This window comes from Gymnoscopelus braueri (assembly GCF_963280865.1).
Source record: "Gymnoscopelus braueri genome assembly, chromosome: 24".
Lineage (NCBI taxonomy): Eukaryota > Metazoa > Chordata > Actinopteri > Myctophiformes > Myctophidae > Gymnoscopelus > Gymnoscopelus braueri.
The window spans coordinates 27,407,608-27,428,250 of NC_137626.1; the positions used below are offsets into that span (position 1 = coordinate 27,407,608).

The 20,643-nt window shown below is 42.9% G+C and overlaps 1 protein-coding gene across 3 annotated transcripts in view; it reads right to left on the minus strand.

Moving 5' to 3' along the window:
• The window catches only part of LOC308080889 (uncharacterized protein), a 45,291-nt gene that overhangs the window by 20,504 nt on the left and 4,144 nt on the right, over positions 1–20,643 (minus strand). For all 3 annotated transcript variants that reach the window (XM_080422974.1, XM_080422975.1, XM_080422973.1), the window contains exons 4-17: positions 18,708–18,728; positions 17,667–17,729; positions 16,403–16,456; positions 15,658–15,702; positions 13,973–13,999; positions 13,659–13,703; positions 11,025–11,069; positions 10,770–10,823; positions 8,829–8,897; positions 8,627–8,695; positions 7,323–7,391; positions 2,640–2,708; positions 594–662; positions 170–238 (exon numbers count right to left, since the gene is read on the minus strand). In XM_080422974.1, the coding sequence (XP_080279100.1) occupies positions 170–238; positions 594–662; positions 2,640–2,708; positions 7,323–7,391; positions 8,627–8,695; positions 8,829–8,897; positions 10,770–10,823; positions 11,025–11,069; positions 13,659–13,703; positions 13,973–13,999; positions 15,658–15,702; positions 16,403–16,456; positions 17,667–17,729; positions 18,708–18,728 (768 nt within the window). The remainder of the gene's footprint in view (positions 1–169; positions 239–593; positions 663–2,639; positions 2,709–7,322; positions 7,392–8,626; positions 8,696–8,828; positions 8,898–10,769; positions 10,824–11,024; positions 11,070–13,658; positions 13,704–13,972; positions 14,000–15,657; positions 15,703–16,402; positions 16,457–17,666; positions 17,730–18,707; positions 18,729–20,643) is intronic.

Consider the following 20,643-nt stretch of genomic DNA (forward strand, 5'->3'; position numbering starts at 1 on the left):
TACTTTAAAAAAAAATGCTGGCACAGTATGAATATATATTTTTATTTCATTGGCACTGAGAGAGTTAAGTTCTGGATTGCAGCTTTAAATGTGCCAGAAACACATTACAACACATGATGTAATGTATTGATACATTTATTTTGCCCTTTAAGCATAAAAGCATACAAACCTTGGAACCTGGGAAACCCTCTCCCCGGGAGCCTCTACTTCCTGGTGGCCCCCTGGGCCCTTCTCCACCCTGGACAATCCATGGACACAGAGATTATTTAGTACACAGTCAGTGGCATAATGCACAGAATAACAACAAAAGCAATAACCTTTATTAATAATGATACTCTACATCCACTCTGGAATGAAATGATCATTAATAACGTATTGAAATTGTTTGTTTCTGTCATTATTATATAATATATCCCTTCTTTGAAAATACTATTTTAACAAAATATGAATAAAATAAACGTTTCACCCAAAACATGCTTTGCTTTCGGCCTGCAATAACTTTCTAAGATGTCACATCGTCTTCTGGCGGTGGATATAATTTTGGAACAAAACTGCTTATATATTTTTAAGTGTTTAAGTAATGAAGGACTTACCTTTTCCCCTTGAATGCCCACTCCAGAGAGACCAAGAGGGCCAGGAAGCCCTGGAGGGCCAAAGTCCCCCTATAGGTTATAACGAGAATGCAGGTAGAGGAACACAGTGAGACTGTTACGACACATAGCACTTAATGTCAAGAACATGTATAGCACGTTCCATATGATTTATAGCACATGGAAAGCACCCAGTAATAAATTGCTATGTTTGTGACATTCCAGGGCATGTATTGCATGTTCATTAGTGTATATACAAAGGCATGAAAGAGCCGATATCATTTAATAAAATGTCACTCTACAAGGTACCCGCGTAAAAACATTTACAACTATGAATAAGTACAGCTTCCGAATAGGATAGTATAACTTAACACAGTTCTGGTTTATATGGTAATGAACAAAGAATGTTTATTGCAGCAAATAATAAAGTGTTCCAGGTGTCCGTAGATAAAGGAACAATGCTGAATCGCTTGAACTCTAACTGATGATTCAGAGTTGGACGTGGTTGACAGAGAAACAACCGGATGTTCAAGCACAAGTGGAACTTAGATAACTCAGAGTAAAAATAAATATTAACATGTGTAATTGTTTTAATAATGCAAACTTAACAACTGTTTTCAATTAACACATCTTCATCTCTTTGTCTGTTCGCGCATTTGATCCATCATCTTTACGTCATAAATCATGTGTGTCCAACACACAATAAATTAAAAAGTTTATTATGTTTCAAGATGCAAATGTTGGCTTGACTACTGACTGATGTGTCATTAGCTCATGAAAGCGCTGTAATTATCATTGTCATAAATTTCACCACACAGGTACAGTAAGCTTGCCAGGGCAATCCTCGCCAAGAAACCACACCTAATTAACGCAAAATGCTCAAAGAGACACATGGAACGTCCTTGAGGATGACTTCACTGACAACCAGAACTAAAGGTCGACCATTCCAATGACATCATAAAATTGACATTTTTCCCGAGGGCAGAGGCCGATAGTACAGGGATCAAGTGTTTCAAGGACCACATTGATTTTTAAGGACATGGAAAACCTGACACAACACTTGCGTTCTGTGTGTCGAGACAACATTCAGGTAAAAAGAAAATTGTTCGGCTAGCCCTTTAAATCTTTTAACCCACCACGTTTGGCTTTCTCGCCTATAACTGATCCTTCTCTTGGCTCGCCCCTATACTACCTTTCAGACAGTCTTTCAACAGAGGAGAAAAAAACACTCTACGGGAGTGGGGCTACGTACCTCTAAGTCACCGATTTCAGAGAACAGAGGGATGAAAAGGCAAGATGGATCTTTAATGTAGCAACAACACCAGCGGTCACATTGCTTTCATCTGTCTTCTGAGGATGCTGCACACGGAGGTGAGCGGCCCAAAGTACGAGCAAGCCCCCCCAACAAGGCTTCAGCCCCATTCTCTCTGGCCAAGCTCTAATCTAGCCTTGCCATTCATCTCCTCTGTGCAGAGAAAGCTCATTATATATAGTATTAGTCTGACTGGAGCCCTTCCATTCTTCACAATGACTGCCTGCCTGGGTTCATCTGCATGTTTGTGTGAGGGGGTGTAATTTACAGCCTACTCTTTCTACTGTAATGTACTGTCTTTGTGCTGTCCTGAACTGTCCTGAACTCTTCTGTCCTGAACTCTCCTGTCCTGTCCTGTCCTGAACTCTCCTGTCTTGTCTTTTCCTTTCCTTTCCTTTCCTTTGTCCTGTCCTGTCCTGAACATTTTAACATTTTCATGTCAAATTATATGTAATTGGCTGTGGACTACTATTTGAAAAAAGATTGTGTCTGGGATCCCCATAAGAGAAGATTTGTCAACATTTATCAAAAATAGCTGATCTACAAGCTCACAACACATCGCATCGAGACGCATTCTGAGCTTGTAGTTTGGCTATTTTCGAATAGCCGAAAAAATAAAATAGGCTGAAGTGTTTAAACTGTCCATTTTGCTGGGGACCCCTGGAACCCCCTCAAGGACCACTGGGAGTCCCCGAACCCCACTTTGAGAACCAGTTCTGTACTGTACTGTCCCTTACCTTGTCGCCTTTGATTCCTAGGCCCCCCTGCCCTCTGGATCCCCGTGGCCCCTCCAGTCCCCGCTCGCCCTGTGGAGACAAAGACAGAGGAAAAGAGACAGAAAGAAATGGAGAACATTACGCCTTTTGAAAATGTACTCATCAAATTAACATAACAGCTAGGGCTATCACAATTATGAAATTTTACGGGACGATTAATTGTCACACAAATAATTGTAATAAACACTGAGCATATCCTATATTAAAAGTGGCTAGAGGGTCAACCGACGATGGGTCGACGGTGGGTGGACGTCACAAATGTAACATGCGGACCTGCGAGCCACACCAGCCGCACCATTGCTCCGCCCCACCCCTGTGTTCCTATTGGCTAGGCTATACAGCCATAACTTCAGTTCCGAGCATGCTTAACGCCCTATACTTGGTAGGTGCTCTTAGACGACCAAAAGTGACCGGCTGTAATTGCTGAAGCCCCGCCTCTTCTTTCCTATTGGCTGGGGTTTAAACAGCCATAACTCCAGTTCCCAGCATGCTACAGGCTCCAAACTTGGTGGGTGGTCCCACAGACTTCAAATTTCATCAAAATTGAACACTTCCGTTTTTCCCTTCCTTCTTCTGGTTTGTCGGATTGCCTTGAAACTTCACCCACACACTCCCTTAGGGGTGTAGAGTTCAATGGTGCAACCCGGAAGTGGATCTGTTCACTTCTGGTTTTACCAGGAAGTGGTCGTAGAGCCCTACCTCGGAAACACAAGGTCACACAGGTATGCCAGTGGACCTGGGTGCTTTAAGTGCATCGCTGCTCGGCAGCAGTGCTATAGCAGTGTTTAACACTTCAAATGGCCATACTTCGGTGACCATTGCTCTTATCGGCGCAACATAGGACTAGGTTTGAAGGCTGCGTAGTGGCCTGAAAATCTAGTGAATAAAAATTACATTTCTGTTTAGCTCTTAGGCATTGAAGTTACACAGGGCAAGTATGAAAAATAACCTAACTATACAAACACATTACTTTATTTATTTATTTTTATTTTATCCCTCGATTTTGTAACCCTTTTTTCACCCGGTGCCAATTTGCTAAGTGATCCTGGGCACTACAAACAAACACATTACTGGCATATTTAATAACTTTATACTTAGAAATTAGGGGTGGGACGATATGGGTACCTCACGATACGATATATATCACGATATTAGGCCCACGATAACAATATATATCACGATATTCGACGATGTTCGATATATTGCGATATCACGATATTTGATATATATTGCAAGAAATTTCACCAACGATATATCACGATATCTGAAAATATCGATATATTGCGATATCACGATATATTGCATGAAAATTCACCAACGATATATCACGATAGTCCTTGTATTCAATTCATAAACACATAAAATAGCACCAAACAGTTCAAAATCATCATTACACAAATACAGAGTAGGAAATACAGATATTTTTCGGCAGCATATCGATTATTTATCGCGGGAGAAAGTATCGCGATATATCGATATATCGATATATCGTCCCACCCCTATTAGAAATGTAGATCGTCTATTCCCCTTTTTTTTTATGTTTGAAAATATATGAACATTTTTCAACATGGAAATGATTATGCAAAATAATATCTCAAATAATTGCAATTAGGCGATTATCTAATAATTGTGACAGGCCTAATAACAGCATAGAAAATCGATGCGTGTAAGATGCTGTATGCAGGGCGCTGTGTACGTACATGGAAGACATGAGGCTGCAGTCTTCTTCAGTCAATCAATCATAATTTTTACAATCTTTTCACAGTCACTGCTAAGTGTTAAGATGAGAGATTTTGATGGCCAGCTTTCATTAATGTCACATCAAAATTGACATAGAAACAACTTCCTACGAAACCACAGACCACCAACCATCAACTTGTACAGGTATTGTAAACAAACAAGACCAGGGGACCTGGTTCTGCCAGACCCAAAATGAAGTCCTAGTATGTAACACACCTACAAACCACTTTATAACTGAAGTTCATAATGTCATGAATAGTTCGTGTCGAAAGGGGACGTCACAAACTTTTTTTTGGCTGGGGCCGGAGGACAAATGGCCCCTGCCCATGTATGGACGAAACAGGTACAAAGCCTCATGTAAGCCCGACCCCTTGGGTCTGGCAAATATAGTGAGGGAAATGTGGGATTCCTGACTGAGCATTTAAATGTGCAATGTTTGCAAACATTCCATTTTAATTCCTGTTTAAATTGTTTTGTCTACACGTCAAGGTTGGAGCCAACAATGAAATGCACTGTTTACAGAGATGGCCTGCAGACAGACATAAGGAAGGGAGTGTAATGCAAAACACAGATCGGCTATTTTCGATAAAGATATCTGGTGTAGAAGGGAAAAACCAGCGGACCAAAGATAGACCCCTCGGGAACGGCGGTTGACTCAAGTGTAGGGTTTAAGTGGTTTTAAATGCCTCTACAAACCAAAATCAAATGTCCCTCAAGTAACTTCATTCCAGACCATTATTTGTAAACTGAAAAGAGTAAGAGAGCAGGACATTTCTAAACACTTCCTCTTGGGGATGGAGTGACAGTTATGTTGTGAAAAGTAGGGTTTCTACAGTGGCCACATGATCCACATCTGTGCGTCTCACACGCTACACACTGCTCTGTGTCAGGACCAAAGAGGGGAGGGGATGAGAACTTTTCAAGACCGTGTTGTCCAGAGGGGTTCAGACATGGGGACATGTTTAGTATCAATCAGAGCGTGCAGTTTGGCACCAGCAGTGAAACAATAAATCTGAGCTGAACTGCACGGAAACACCAGAATGTCTCTGTGAAGTCCCTGTGAAGTGTCTACTTCGTAACCACATGGCTTTGAGGTGAAATATTAAAGTACGCACGAGAGAAGAGAAAAGAGACAAGTGAGAGATTAGACCGGTAATCCTGGTTGACACAGGGTACAATCGGGAATGTGCACTGCAGTGCCTTGCTGTCTGATTCTGTAGAAAAGTCATATTTCTGGAGAAAAATTTTAACCTCCTCCGTCTCTGCAGCCTGAGGGGTTACCCAAGGACAGTGGAAACACCATCAGTTAGCAAAGCAATGCTTTATTTTCACACCAGGATTAATGATAAAAGAGGGAAATTTGTTGTCATAACACTCCAGTTTGGCAAGGGCAGGGTGCTAATTATGTGGAAGGGGATGATATTGTGGCTGAGTTCTTGTGAATCTGGTACTTGTCAGGACACGTCGGGTTATGAGCACTTGCCTTTTTGGAACCGGGACGCCATCTGTGAGACCGGGGGTCAATCTCACGTCGGGAAAAAAAAAAGAAAAAAGCGAGAACCCCTGAGGCCAATCTGAAATAGTCAGGAGATACACCTCCTGTTCCAGATCGGGGGTGGAAAGTAGCTGTCGCTCTCTCCGGGGAATGGCAGCAGATGAAATATGGGATGAATATCCGGTGAGGTGGAAAATAAAGGAGTCTCGAGTGAATTACGGTCATCGTGCACTCTTGTGTAGGGCTCCGCTGCTCTGTATTTGGTGTTGCAACGCAGGCAAAGAGAAGACGATTACCTTTGTCATTATACTGCTTAAGTGCATTCCCCAGACTTAATCGCGTTTCACTAACTCGGGGGGCCCATCTGGGTTTATCAAAACAAAAAAGGCGTTTTGGGCTCAGCTACACCTGCCAATGGAAACCCACAGCCCCATGTATAACTATGTGTTGTACGGGGATACCAGTGTGGAACGCTCCCATAACAACGTCCCTGAATGGAATGTGTGCATGTCATCACGTCTCTTGCAAGCCACTACAAACAGGACCCAAAATCGGGGCAGAGGCGAGTCACGCAAAAGACGGAAATGCTAACGCTGTACGATACAGCGTATAATAGCGATACGGTGAGCGCATGTATTGTAGCAGGGACCAAGTCTGGACTAGGCAGATGGATTCCGTGTGTGTGTGTGTGTGTGTGGATGTATGTGTACTGTCTCTATGTGCATAGAGTGTGTGTGTGTGTGTGTGTGTGTGTGTGTGTGTGTGTGTGTGTGTGTGTGTGTGTGTGTGTGTGTGTGTGTGTGTGTGTGTGTGTGTGTGTGTGTGTGTGTGTGTGCGCGCGCGGGCAAATACCGGTATGTGTATCTCTATAACCCCAGAGGATGAGACGCAGATGAAGAGATGGATCATTCTTTCCTTGCCATATGTCATTGAGTGTCTTTTTGTGTCTGACAGTTCGCTGCTGGCCCTGGGTACTTCCCCCCTGTGAATTTTCTTACATGGGGCTTTGTAGCTCCAGCTCAGCGGCAGCATGTTCTCATGTTCCCATGTTCTCTGTAGAGGATGATCAATGAACTGGTCCGGATCATGCGGTGGGGTAATGAGAGCCGTGCTGCAATGCTGCACGTGGATTCATAGGCCTTCTGTGTTGTGTTATCATCTCTTTTTAACTGTACAGGTTGTCAATTTCCTGTCTCCGCAGCCAGGAATCTGGAGACCAGACGGAGCCTCTGTCGCAGGTCAGTGGGGTAGGTGGGTGATTTGAAACTGTACGCATGAAATATGGGGGTTCAAGAGCGTTCAAAACCTCTCGGGGACCTCAGGTTATGATCCCGGCAGGAAGAGCTGCAGGCGTCGAAAGCCTGAGATATATAATACACCTCTAACGTTAGGACAGGGCCGAATCTTACCTTCGGTCCAGGGAAACCCTCTCCGATTGGCCCTTTCTCTCCTGAGATCCCCTGTGGCCCTTGAGGCCCCTGGGGAAGCAGACAAGCAAACAAACAAACAGATAATTAAAAATGGCTTTCTGTAACAATGGCTGGTTGTTTGTACAAAAAACGAAAGAAAAGTATATTGTGATTCTATTCGTTCTAACCGCATAAAACCTTAGTGTGTGTGTGTGTGTATGTGTGTGTGTGTGTGTGTGTGTGTGTGTGTGTGTGTGTGTGTGTGTGTGTGTGTGTGTGTGTGTGTGTGTGTGTGTGTGTGTGTGTGTGTGTGTGTGTGTGTGTGTGTGTGTGTGTGTTCCTTGGGATTGAATTTATAATGTGTGGATTGGATGTGATTCATGATCACACACAATGTATACTCACAGTATATATATCAGACACAGGTTTGGTGCCACATTCAACCCCAGGAACCCAGGACAGTCCAACAATGTGCTCACAGTGCACCGACACGGTCTATGTCTATTTTGTGTTTGACAGTTTTGTCTATTGTGTGTCTACTTGTCTTGACCTACAGTAAGACCATAAGTCTTTGGAAATAAGTACAGGCAAAGATTGTGTGATCTATTGCATTTTTTTTATTAATATGACCAGAAGCTTAAGTGTTATTTCAAGCAGTATAATTTATTGTGCAAGTCATAAATCTTATGTTCTTTTTTTTTCGCTGATAGTTTTTGCCAGACACGATTGTGAAATTTGGGAAAAGGGGTTGAGGGCATTAAACTATTATTTTTTAATCAATGCCATATATTTCCCAGAAAGTAAGTGGTGTATGCCTCTCCCAAGATATGTCCCATCAAACGCATTGTACAAAGGTAACGTACCCATAAACACGCACTTTAAATCTTATCAGACCTGTGCATGCGAATCACATCTGTGTATGCAGTTTGACAGTTCCTGTGTAGACTCAAACTTAAGGCTTGATTTATACTTAGTTGTGCGCCGGTGTTGTGCACCGGCACACAACTAAAGCGCAATACATGCTCCTTCCGACGTCCAAACTTTTATTACCGGAAAGGGAGGTGAGATAACTACATTATGATGTCCTTCAGGACTTCTGATAGATTTTTTTCAGACGCTCCTGCCGCCCCAGATGTCCTGACTTTCCAAACTAGTTCGGAAAGCCCGTCCGGAGTGGATCTTTTCTGACGTCGGAAGGAATTGACCTTAAGTATAAATCAGGCTTTATCCTGCCACGTGTTTTCTGCCTTGCTGCAAACCGTTCAAGCGGGAGAAAGATCTTGGAATTGAACTCGTATACTCACCGGTGGTCCTGTCTCACCGAGTCCCTGTGGCCCCGGGGGCCCGGAACGTCCCTGGAAACCGACGTCTCCCTGGTGAGAGGAGGGCCGTACAGAAAGACAGACAGACAGACAATAAGAACAGCGCAGGTGGGAACAGAAATGTTAGCATGATGGTATTTTTTTTCCTCCTATCTTTCCAAAACAACACGATATGAGAGTTCACCTTAGGTCCTGGCAGGCCTGTCCCCGTCTCCCCCTGGATTCCAGGTGGTCCAAGAAGTCCCCTTTCCCCCTATGAAAGACACGCACGCACGCACGCACGCACACACACACACACACACACACACACACACGTATAGATACATAAGGCGACAATTAGACAATTATGTAGTGACATTCCATTGAGGAAGTGCTGAACACTTTAACGTATAATCCTCTGAGCTGTGAAGGAATAATGTATATATCTTTTATCCATCAAAACGTTTGCTTTTGTTTAGGTTATTTCTAATAAAATCCGTCTTTATTTTAATCTGTTGGTACAAAGACTCATTTGGATTGTCAGGACATGCACTGTAAAATCCTTAGTTACTTTAACAGTGTAAAAACTGTGTACATTCCCTGAGTTAAATTAACACTCAGCATTTTAAAAGTGTGACCTCAGCAGAGCCTGAGAGACCTCTTTCACCGACCACCTGACCAGAACTCTCTACTGGACACAGCATGACGGAAGTTCCTCTGATAACCTTCCTGATCTCATCAATAAACCACACACACACACACACACACACACACACACACACACACACACACACACACACACACACACACACACACACACACACACACACACACACACACACACACACACACACACACACACACACACACACGCCATGCACACGCCATGCACACACACACATGCCATGCACACACACACACATGTGAAGGGAGGACAAATGTATAGCTTTGTCCTCCCTTCACCCCTCTACTATTCCTATCTTAAAAAGGGGTTCAGACATGTATTTGGGGGCTCTGTAGAAAATCCCCTCAGTGAAAACTTTACTGGCGAGCCGTAAATCAAGTCATACCCCCCCCCCCCCCTCACGCCCCTCTCCCTCCAGCTGTATAGAGTGGGAGGACCCAAAGGTGTGAGGAGGGCGTGGCGGTACAGTGCACACCGGCTGTCTTTTTTTTTTTCTTCTCCTTCATATTCAATTTTTTAAAACTTTGTTCCTCTTTTTCTGCCCTTTCAGGCACGTCTAGACAAGACGTGAAGTCAGACATTAGTCTGCCATTCAGTCCCAATGCGGGATGACATGACAGTCTGACAAGCCACATGAACATTCCTCCAAAATAATTAAGCAGAGGGGGTAACACTGGAACAGGGAGTGTGGGCTCACGTCAGATTGTCAGGGTGGACAAACACACTGACAGGGTAATAACAGGCGATGCACCTTGCAGGCGTTTCGAGCGTACTGCCGATGACTGACGCCACTCAGAAAGACACAAAAGCTGTGGTTATTCAACGCCGCAGACGAACACACAATGTAAGGTACGCTCGCCTGGACATTTACTGTACTGTACGGTACACTGTAAGCCTGTGAAGAATCAATTCAATATGACCGCTCGTCAAAATGTCATATCTGTGATGGTTAAGAGTTCACCCCTACGGCAGATAAAACATTAAGAAACATTCTATGCATTCTTCCCGCCTTTGAACGTTGAAAGTAATACATTTCATTTTTTGTCATGTCTGCCTCTCCTCAGGTAACACTCCTCTCTGCTGGCTGGTAAATTTTGTCCACAGGGTTGCCCCTTTCTTCAACTATGAAAGAGACTTAATTTGAACCAGAACCCATGTTCTGGCAAAGACTTATTGAGTAGCTCTGCAAAACGCAGTATCCTTCAGCTGAGCACATGGATTCGACGCTGAGCGTCACCTTTGATCCATGCATTTTGACCGGCGAGGGGCAAAGGTCAATCTCTAGCCTCAGTGAACGGCTCTCGTACCGTACATAAAGGAGGTAACAGCGAAAGCAGAAAATTTAATTTCATTCATCTTTTGAACTTTTTTCTTTTTTCTCAGCCAACTGTCCAAGGTCACAGCTTTAAAAGAACTGTGTGTGTAGTTATTTGAAAAGTTTAAAGATGGAGAAATACATACTTTTTTACCCATGGGTCCCTCAGTTCCGACATCGCCGTGTGGACCAGGCACACCCTGAATTGGAGGGGGAGACAAAAAACTTTAAAATGTTCTGTTGTTCATTAACGATCAGAGTCATCAGACAATCTGCTGACTGCTGACCACGATGCACATGAAAGCTGAAGGTTTCCACTACTGCTACTACAACAACCAATTGCAAAATTGTATGCTTGATGATTAAAATGATGCATTCCTTGTGAGAGAAACAGAACTCACCTGAAGTCCACGGTTTCCTCTGGTGCCAACTGGCCCTTCAGGACCCTGGGGAGAACATTCAAGTCATAACATTCAATGCCTTGTGTTGTGAAGCCATTCAATTCAATGCTATATTATGTCGTTGTTATTGTATGTTATGGTACCCTATGCTGTTATGTTATGTTATGTTAGTTATTGTTCTGTTCTGTTATTTTAAGTTATCTTATGTTATCTTATGTTATTGTTATGTTATGCTATGCCTTATGCCTATATTTAATGTTATGCAATGCTATCCTACGCTATATGTTGCTTACTTGCTTAGCCTTAGCTTATCTTATCTAAGCTTAGCTTAGCCTAGCCTACTTAACCCGTGGATGGCTTAACCTTCCCTTCCCTTATCATACTCTATTTAGGATGTGAAGTAACTACTGTTTTTCTTGTGGTATTTAATCTGACGACTACCAAAATGGAGGTTTCAAAGATAAAAGGGAAAAACAAGAGTTGGGCAAGCTATCAGGGCTATTTTTATTTCCTTTTATTCACAAGTCCTTTTATGTGCCTTGTCTCCGATATGAAACATATGTGACAGCATCACAGTTAATGTTTCCCACATGTTATCATTTACATGTTATCATTCAGGTCAATTGTGTTTTTCTTCCGTTTCTATGTTTCTGTTGTTCTGTTGTCGGTTTGTTTATTGTCTCCGCCAGGCCGAAGGCATGGCGAGAGAGTATGTTTTACCCTCCGTCCGTGTGTGTGTCTGTGTGTGCGTCCTGTCCGTGTGTTACCAGCTAATCTCTGGCACCGTTGGGCCGGTCGCTGCGAAACTGTGCACACACACTCCCTGGATGCCAATTCAGAACCTTTCACATGGGCCTGTTATAGCGCCACCTGGAGGCCGATTAGTGCAAACCCAATTTTTTTTACATTACTCCTACAGATTTTATCCAAACGTCATGCAAATCAGTACACAGCATCTCTATAGTCATGTGATCAACACGGATCTGTCAGATTTCCCATATTCCATCCTGATTGGCTAAGGTTCGTTTCCAAAATTTTTTGGATTGGTCCGTTTTGAACAAAATGCCTCAAATCATGAACGCAGCTTGCGATTTCCGTGAAATTTCACAAACACATTCCCACTAGGCCAAGGAAGAAATGCCACCCTTTTTCACATTGGCCTGTTATAGCGCCACCAGCAGGTCTAATTTAGCAACGTACCTGACCTGGCGGAGACCTGTGCTCCGAGGAGCACTTTTTCTAGTTTTTCTCTTCATTTTCATTTTTGTGGCGCATTTTAGTTCAGCTTTTCTGACCCATGATTGGTAATGGTCTTAAATAATATAATAAAGTGCCTTTATCCAACAATGTGCGTTACACCCACTCACATGACAGTGGAAGCATGCATGCAAAGTACCACCATCTTTGGGAGCAGTTAGGGGTTAGTGTCTGTAGTACCCTTTGACACAAAGTCAGGAAGAGCCTGGGATAGATCCACTCTACCACCTAAGCTACAGTACAGCCACACGGTTGTTGTGTGCTTTTATCACATTCCTTTGACATTTTATCATTGTGCAAATAAACTAAACTTAGCATTGTGGTTGCATTCAACACAGCGTGGTGAATAATAAAATGGATGATACTCAATAAAACTTTCATTCTGTCAACACCAGCCTAATTGGCATCATAAAACAGAACTCCCACACAATGCTAAGATGTGGGTAAATCTTATGTAATACTTGTGGGTTACATTGACGCAAGGAGAATTGAACTTCATTAAATAACAAAGTCAGGATGAGTCTAAAAGTGCCATGGGTTGTCAAGGGCCCATAACCACAAAACAATGGAGACTTGAATTCATGGATATTTTTTTGTCCAATACTTTGATGACCAGCGGACCGGTAGGCAGCGGTTCCGATAGGAGACACAAAGGAGACTCTTTGTGTCTCCTACTGGATCCGCTGCGGGTCATCAAATTATTGGCTTAGGAATGTGACAAAAAATGTTTATTTATTAATTCTGTATGTGTTTATTTATTTATTGTGCAAATTTGTGAGTAGAAAGCAAGTCAAATTCCTTGTATGTTTGTACTTGTAATAATTTAAGAATCCAAAGGGCTCCTCCGCCTGAGACAAAGATACGTTTAGCCTCTGATTGATTTTTCTTAAATTATTGAGTAAATGGTAAATGGTGCATTTATATAGCCCTTTATCCAAGGCGCTTTACAATGATTGTGCATTACATTCCCCCATTCACACACCAATGGCGGAGGAAACCATGCAAGGAACCAATCTGCTCATCGGGAGCAATTACTGTATGTTCAGTGTCTTGCTCAAGGACACTTCAACACTAACTCTGGGGGAGCTCAGGAATCAAACTGGGAACCTTCCAGTTCCCAAGTGGCCGCTCTACCTCCTGAGCCATTGCCGCCAAAGCAAAGTATTTAAGCCTATAGCAGACGATAAGTTGTGATGTAACCTTACAATATTATCTATATTTCACAACTGCACTGGCAGGTGAGCTGAGCAGCAGTGGTGTTCTCCTCCACTACATTCCTGTATAATTATAACAATTATGAATGATGCTAATCGTATTGGAACAGAGACCAAAAATGACAAGGGTGTGTAACTGTTGTGACATGATAAATCAACGTACCCTGTCTCCCTTAACTCCAGGCGTGCCACATTCTCCTCTGTCTCCCTGGAAGGGATACAAAACGTTATCAGTCTGATGTTGTCAGCTCAAAACACTGTCAGGGTTCCAACACGTTGCAGCCATGACCCAATGCCATTACTTGAAATCTTCACTGCCGATAATGGTTCGTATCTGTTCAAAAATGTTAAAAAGCCCAGTTTTCAAATCCTAAACGTTTATTTGTTTTCCAGGACGTCTGCGGCCGTGGAAACCGTGCATTTAAAAAAAATCATAGAGAAAATGTGATGAGATGTATAGTAGGATTCATACTCTACCTGCTCTCCTTTGTAGCCATGCTTCCCCTGTGTGTACACAATAAAGTGTGGTTATGGCAGGAAGGCAGAGACAACAATGAACACAGAACAGGAACAGAACAGAACAGGCCCTCTGGCTTTGTTTCACCTTTACAGAAAATAACTCATTATAACTACTTAACACGTTATCTTGACACCATATTCATCATCCAGCTTTATGTGTAAATAGTGAGTGGTGTTAATTGTTTTAGTTTTTTTTAATTACAAATAATTGTACAGTCCTGCACTGTCTCACTAAACAAAGGCAGCAAACGTAATTCAGCTGTTGGGTGGTCTGATAGGTGAATGCCCTCCCAGATATTCACCATGACCTTAACCACACTCAATGCGTGCCTAAACCTAAACCTAACCATATACTGTACCTTAAATATCTTAATAACTACGATAAACACAACCATTTCAATGCAATACTACTCTTAAACATCTGTACCCTTATGCCTAAACATAACTTTTTCAACTTGGGAAGCTAACCTAGAATCAATGGAACTCTAAACCATTATGGGTCACTGCCTCTAGGACAGGTGTTGACTGCAGCGGATCATTTGATCAGCCCACACAGTCGTGGGATGTAACTTGCCTTTTGTTGTTGTTGTTTTTTTTATTAAGCTTGGGCAGACACAGGCTTTATGAATGACATTTCAGAGAGCCTATCGCTGAGGAGTGTGCATCTTGTAAAGAATAGTTGTTGCTGCAACTGTTCTACGATGACTCAGCTTGCTGATGATGGCATACTGCTTTAGGGCATAGTCCTCAATCACACCAATGATTTTAATGCCTTTTATGGATAATATCTGCCAAAGAGTGGTCTGTGAGGCATTCATCCAGGTTATGCAGGAGTATGCCATAATACTTCTAGCCTGGGTTGTGTAGATGTTAGCTCTGGCATTAGCATCAAGCTTATTGGCCAGCTTTCGTAGTGCTCCAAGACGTTGTCCAGCATTTACAGATATTAGACAGATGGCTGGTTCACTTTACAGTTTACAGTCGATGCAAAGACCCAGAACTTCTCTGCATCCCTATGACCTGCAGTACCCCAGGACCTGCAGTCTCAAGGACCTGCAGTCTCAAGGACCTGCAGCACTCCAGAACCTGCAGTCTCCAGGACCTCCAGTGTTCCGGGACTGAGAAGCGTGCAGGAAAGATAATTGCTGACCATACATCAATTCTTCCAAATAATACCCCTGGAACCACCATTAGCTACTACCCATAAGGGTCCATTTTTACACTCTCAAAGTTAGATTAACACATATATGATTTTACAGTGTGTATGCATAATATAAACAAGTGCAATGTGGAATGTATATACTATTAGGCTACCTTCTGTGTACATAATAGACACATTCCTCATACAGTATGTGTAAACATACCTGCCAAACAAGAGCTTTTCTAAGCTATAATAATATCATTGGTCAACGGCTGGGGTGTGCTCAGAGCACCTGAAAGCTGATTGTTCGGTAGGGCTTGCCCTGACCAATCAGAACGTCCAGCCGCTGAATAACATTTCCTTCCCCAATGTTCCAAATGTGAGGTCCTATTGTCAGTACAGTATGTTGTTATGCTATCACAGAGTGCTGTTATGTTAGCTCACCAAAACCAGTTCCTGCACAGCTACTGTACCAGGTGAATAGCATGACGACTTCACTTACCTCCCCACCTTCTCGACCAGGTAATCCACTGAGCCCACCTTCACCCTGTTAGGAACAGGTGACAACATTTTGGGTGAGTTTATATCACTCTGGCTAATAAAAACATGTTATAGACACACAAAAGGAAACTCTCCGCAGTTGTGATTACCAATGTGACCGTACAACTTTACAAACACAGACAAAAATAGTGGCGGTTTGGGTTCTGAGTTGCATACTGCAGTACGTACAACTAACAGTGGTTTGCTCAGCTGCAACAGACCACCAGTCCACAACTACCTTTAACTGTGTCCATCCTACTTTCTTGCAGGAAAGTACAGAACACTATGCCTTTTTCTGAGATTCAGAGATTGGAAAAAGACTGTTTATGTCTGTGTTCTGCATGGAATATGTTGCAGAATGACTTACAACTTTCTGAATTAGCTCCAAAATGCTTTTAAATGTAGAATGAGTGAAACAGAGGCTAACTCCTTTGGATGTGATTGCTTTAACTAACTTTTTACTCTATTTCTATATTGTAATTATGTTCACTGTTTACTGTATCTATGTCCCTTGTGTTTTTGTCTTCCTGGAACTATTTCGTTTTATTCATGCTGCTGCCTGTCTTGGCCAAGTCTCCCTTGAAAAATAATATTCTTAATCTCATTTGTACCTGGTCAAATAAAGGCTGAATAAAGTAAACAAATAAAAGAGTATGAAAAGAAATGAGAATAAACTGAAAAGGCAGGAGGATGAGGCTGTACTGTACCTTATGTCCTTTTAGACCTGGGGTTCCATCGTCTCCCGGACGACCCTTCTTGCCCTGTAAGAGAGAGTTGAAGGACATAACATTGAGGGCAAAAGAAAAGCATAATACAGAGCAGTATGAGTAGATATGAATTGAAAGCAGCTTCAATGCTTTAAATGGTGTTATATAATCTTCTATTGATGATCTGTGTTTACTTTTTATGCAGTACACCTCTGTGTGTGCGCGCGCGCGCGTGTGTGTGTGTGTGTGTGTGTGTGTGTGTGTGTGTGTGTGTGTGTGTGTGTGTGTGTGTGTGTGTGTGTGTGTGTGTGTGTGTGTGTGTGTGTGTGGCTCTTTGCAGTATCGCCCTCTCTGCCTGTACTGTATAGCAGTGGAACTTTTTCATGTCAATGACATGACAATATTTTTTGCCAGGGACCCACACACAAGATTTGTGTTGTTAGAATGTATATAGGTTTAATGGGGTTTTGACTCATTTTGATGCTATATTAACAGATTTCGCTGGGGACCCCCTGGAACCACCTCAAGGACCGCTGGGGGTCCCCGGACCCCACTTTGAGAACCACTTCTGTACAGTACATTACTCATATTTGCACACATGCAGTGCTCCCACCATCGTGCAGCTGCTGCCCATGATGTAACCATCAGTCTCTGTTTAGCCCATTAGCCGTAGCTTTATGGCGTTAATTACCCCACCTCATTCTGTGAAAGTACATCAAAGCAATACCACACAGGCCTGTTCTGCTCTGTGACCTTCTCAGTATAAAATAAGTTCCCATCGCAGCAGGGCTCTGCGAAGATTAAACATTTTTATCTTATTTAGTGCCATACTGCGCCACAAAACACGTTAGCGTCCGCAGACAATCCCCCCGTATAACTTAATGTTTTCAAGAGGGTCGTAGACTCCGCTGATTTCCTGAGTGCATTATGTGTTAAGGCCTGTTCACTGTAAACCCTGTTAGAGGAATGCACGGCATTCACGCTACTCTCACTGCTCCAGGGAAATTTGCTTTCTCACAAACCGCACAATTTGCGAAACCCCCCGGACGCCCCCCTCCCCAAAACCCTGTAATTATCTACACTGTTTGCATCAAGGGCTCCTTTGTCGGCTGCACTGTACCATGCACTTCTTCAAGGGAGACAATCTAGGCTATCTATCTGTCTATTAAGGGGCATCAGGGCATCATCGGTTTTCCAAGAAGGGATGTGATCTTCTGGACTGTAGAATGTACTGCGGTGCACCTTGGGGTGAGGCAATACTTACGGCAGGGCCGGCAGGACCCCTCTCGCCCTTGTCACACGCACACGCACTCTGAGCGAGGGGACACTTGAGAGACAAGGGAACAAAGCACAGACTCAGACAGGCCACTTAGAGACACAGACAAGTGGATATTTACAATTACATTTTAGACATTCAGCAGTCAAGATCGTGCAAGAGCAAGATCAGAGTAAATGGCACAAACCCTAGTTAACCAACAACAGCATACTGTAAGCAAATAGAGTGCTAAGAAAACAAGTAAGTGCAACAAAGTAACCAGGCGAGCAAGTAGACATCAAACATACTTAACACAGCATCTGTCTAAATAATGAGAATAACAAACTCGATCTGTGGATAGCATATGTGAACATGAACAAGTACACAACATTTCCACACATGTTGCACGATATTGTGCAGTGAAAATAGCAGACCTAGGTCTAGCTCACAAAGCATTGCATCCGCAACGCGTTGTGAGGTTTCAGGTCAAGGCTCAAGGTGCAAGGTTATTGTTACATCTTGTGCACAATCACATAAGAGTCAAACTCATTTTTGTTTGGCTTCCTTTGGACAATGTAGCAGCATAGGTAATAATAATAAAAGTAAAGAAAAAATGGAAACAAATTTAGAGAAAGAGAGAAAAACAAGAGCAAAAAAATAGTTTTATATAGGATAATAAATAGATCAGTGTATACAGTATACTGTATGTATAATGTACGTATATGCTTGGTATATTACATACAGCATCAGCATTTATCAGTAGCTGCCTGCCACAGTACCTAATATACAGCACCACAGTACATTCTATATATAAAAGGTCTGCTATTTTCGTTGTGCGATGAAGTATAAACCAGGCTTAACATTACTAGCATCTATCTAGATAAGCAACAAGTATAGACACAAAGAAATAAGGAGTGCTGGGGGGTGAGGTGGGGTCTGAAGAGGTGTGATGAAAGATGGGGGAGTGAGTCAGATACATCATAAATCAAGATATGTGTGAAAAGGCCACCGATTATACCATTATACAATATACATACAGCATAGACTTACCCCCTCATCAGCCAGTAGAGTCTGCGGAAATGAAAAACACAAATGAGTAAATGAGGATGATGTCAGATGTTAGTCAAAATGCTGCGCTCAAGACTTTCATTTTGAAATGTAACATGTCAGCCTTGAAATGTATGGCGTCATTTATGGTACGTCAGCATTATGGCACTTAAATAGAGTACACACATCCAAAGTTAAAAGGCCAGGTGCTGGGTAGAGACAAATGCTAAAAGAGAACAGAGTCAGCACACTGGATCCAGCTCCAACTGTATTTTTTATTTTGATTACCACCAAGGTGACGTTTCCAACCTGGTAGCTCTTCTTCGGGAAGAGCTACCAGGCTCGAAACGTCACCTTGGTGGTAATCTAAATAAAAAATACAGTTGGACCTGGATCCAGTGTGCTGACTCTGTTCTCTTTTAGCATTATGGCACATTACCTCGGCCAACGGGTTAAAATATGATGTTAGGCTAATAGCAGTAGAGAAAGAGCTCAAAGTTTCTCATAATTAATACAATGTGTATGTCATATGTCACAGATTGTTCACATAATAGTTACTCAAGGGGAACTGGGATGAGGAACCCACAGTTGGAGGTTCAAAGGCTCTGTTGACTACGTCTGCCTTTTTTCAGTTTTATATTGCTGAATAAAACGGAATTCAACAGAATAAATTAAGGCATAGCAGGCATTCATTACAGTATGTATGAAAATACATTTTTCCTTTTCTTTTGTAAGTTCCTGGCCATTTCCCTGAGGAGGGGTTATTATCTTTCAAATTCAGGAACTTGTCACTATTTACATTTGTTTTAATTAGGTGCTGTGACTATACTGCAGTTTATATTCCATTAGGATTGCGTCCAATGGGCATTGCCAACACAACAAGCCGACTATTTATCTACGAATGCACACACACACTCACGCGCACACGCACACACACGCACACAGACAGAATGAAATAGAGAGAGAGAGAGAGATAGAGAGAGAGAGAGAGACAGACAGACAGGCAGACAGACAGACAGACAGACAGACAGACAGACAGACAGACAGACAGACAGACAGACAGACAGACAGACAGACAGACAGACAGACAGACAGACAGACAGACAGACAGACAGACAGACAGACAGACAGACAGACAAACAGACAGACAGACAGACAGACAGACAGACAGATGCAGTATCTCACTATAGCGTTTCCCCATGAGAACTAACAGCTCCAACTCTGTAAAGCTGAGGTATCCTTTGGTGAGGTAACTGCGTGCCCTAATCATCCCACGATTACAAATGAGGGCTCCCATAGCAATCCCGCTGTTTAAACATCCAATTAAACTCTCTTGCTCTAGGCCAGGTTTCTCATGTCCATACAGTTACTGTACATGTACGTATACTCAGGAGTATGTGCAGGAGCATGTATACTCCTGCACGTGATTCTGTGACTGAGGCTTTGACAGGCACATGCTGAACCTGAAGTTCCCAGTTGCAGCAAAAACTCCCATCTTGCCAAGGCCGTGCTTTTCACCCAATACACTTGAAGTTCTCAACATGAAAGCCAGCCGCATTCTCTCTATACAACAGACGGAATGGGGAAAATTCCACTGAGGCTAAACACAAACCACATGGACTGGTCAGTCTGATAGCCTTTCAGAGCATGCAGTATATTTGTCCGCAGGGATGATGACGGAGGTTGTGTCTGCGTGTGTGTGAGGCCACTGTCTGTAGTGTCTGTTCATCCCCCACTGGAGCACCGCGGTCAAACCCCCAAAAACAGAAAGGCATTCCAGAGATAAAAGACGCGCTGCGAGTCGGGACAGACGCGCTTATGACTTTCAGATGCTGTGTATACTGAGCGAGCCATGAGAGAGAGGGATGAAAGTTTCAACGCTGGACCGGGTGCCATTGGGTGCTTGCATGCAAGCCCAAGACAAGGTTGAAGCTCGTAA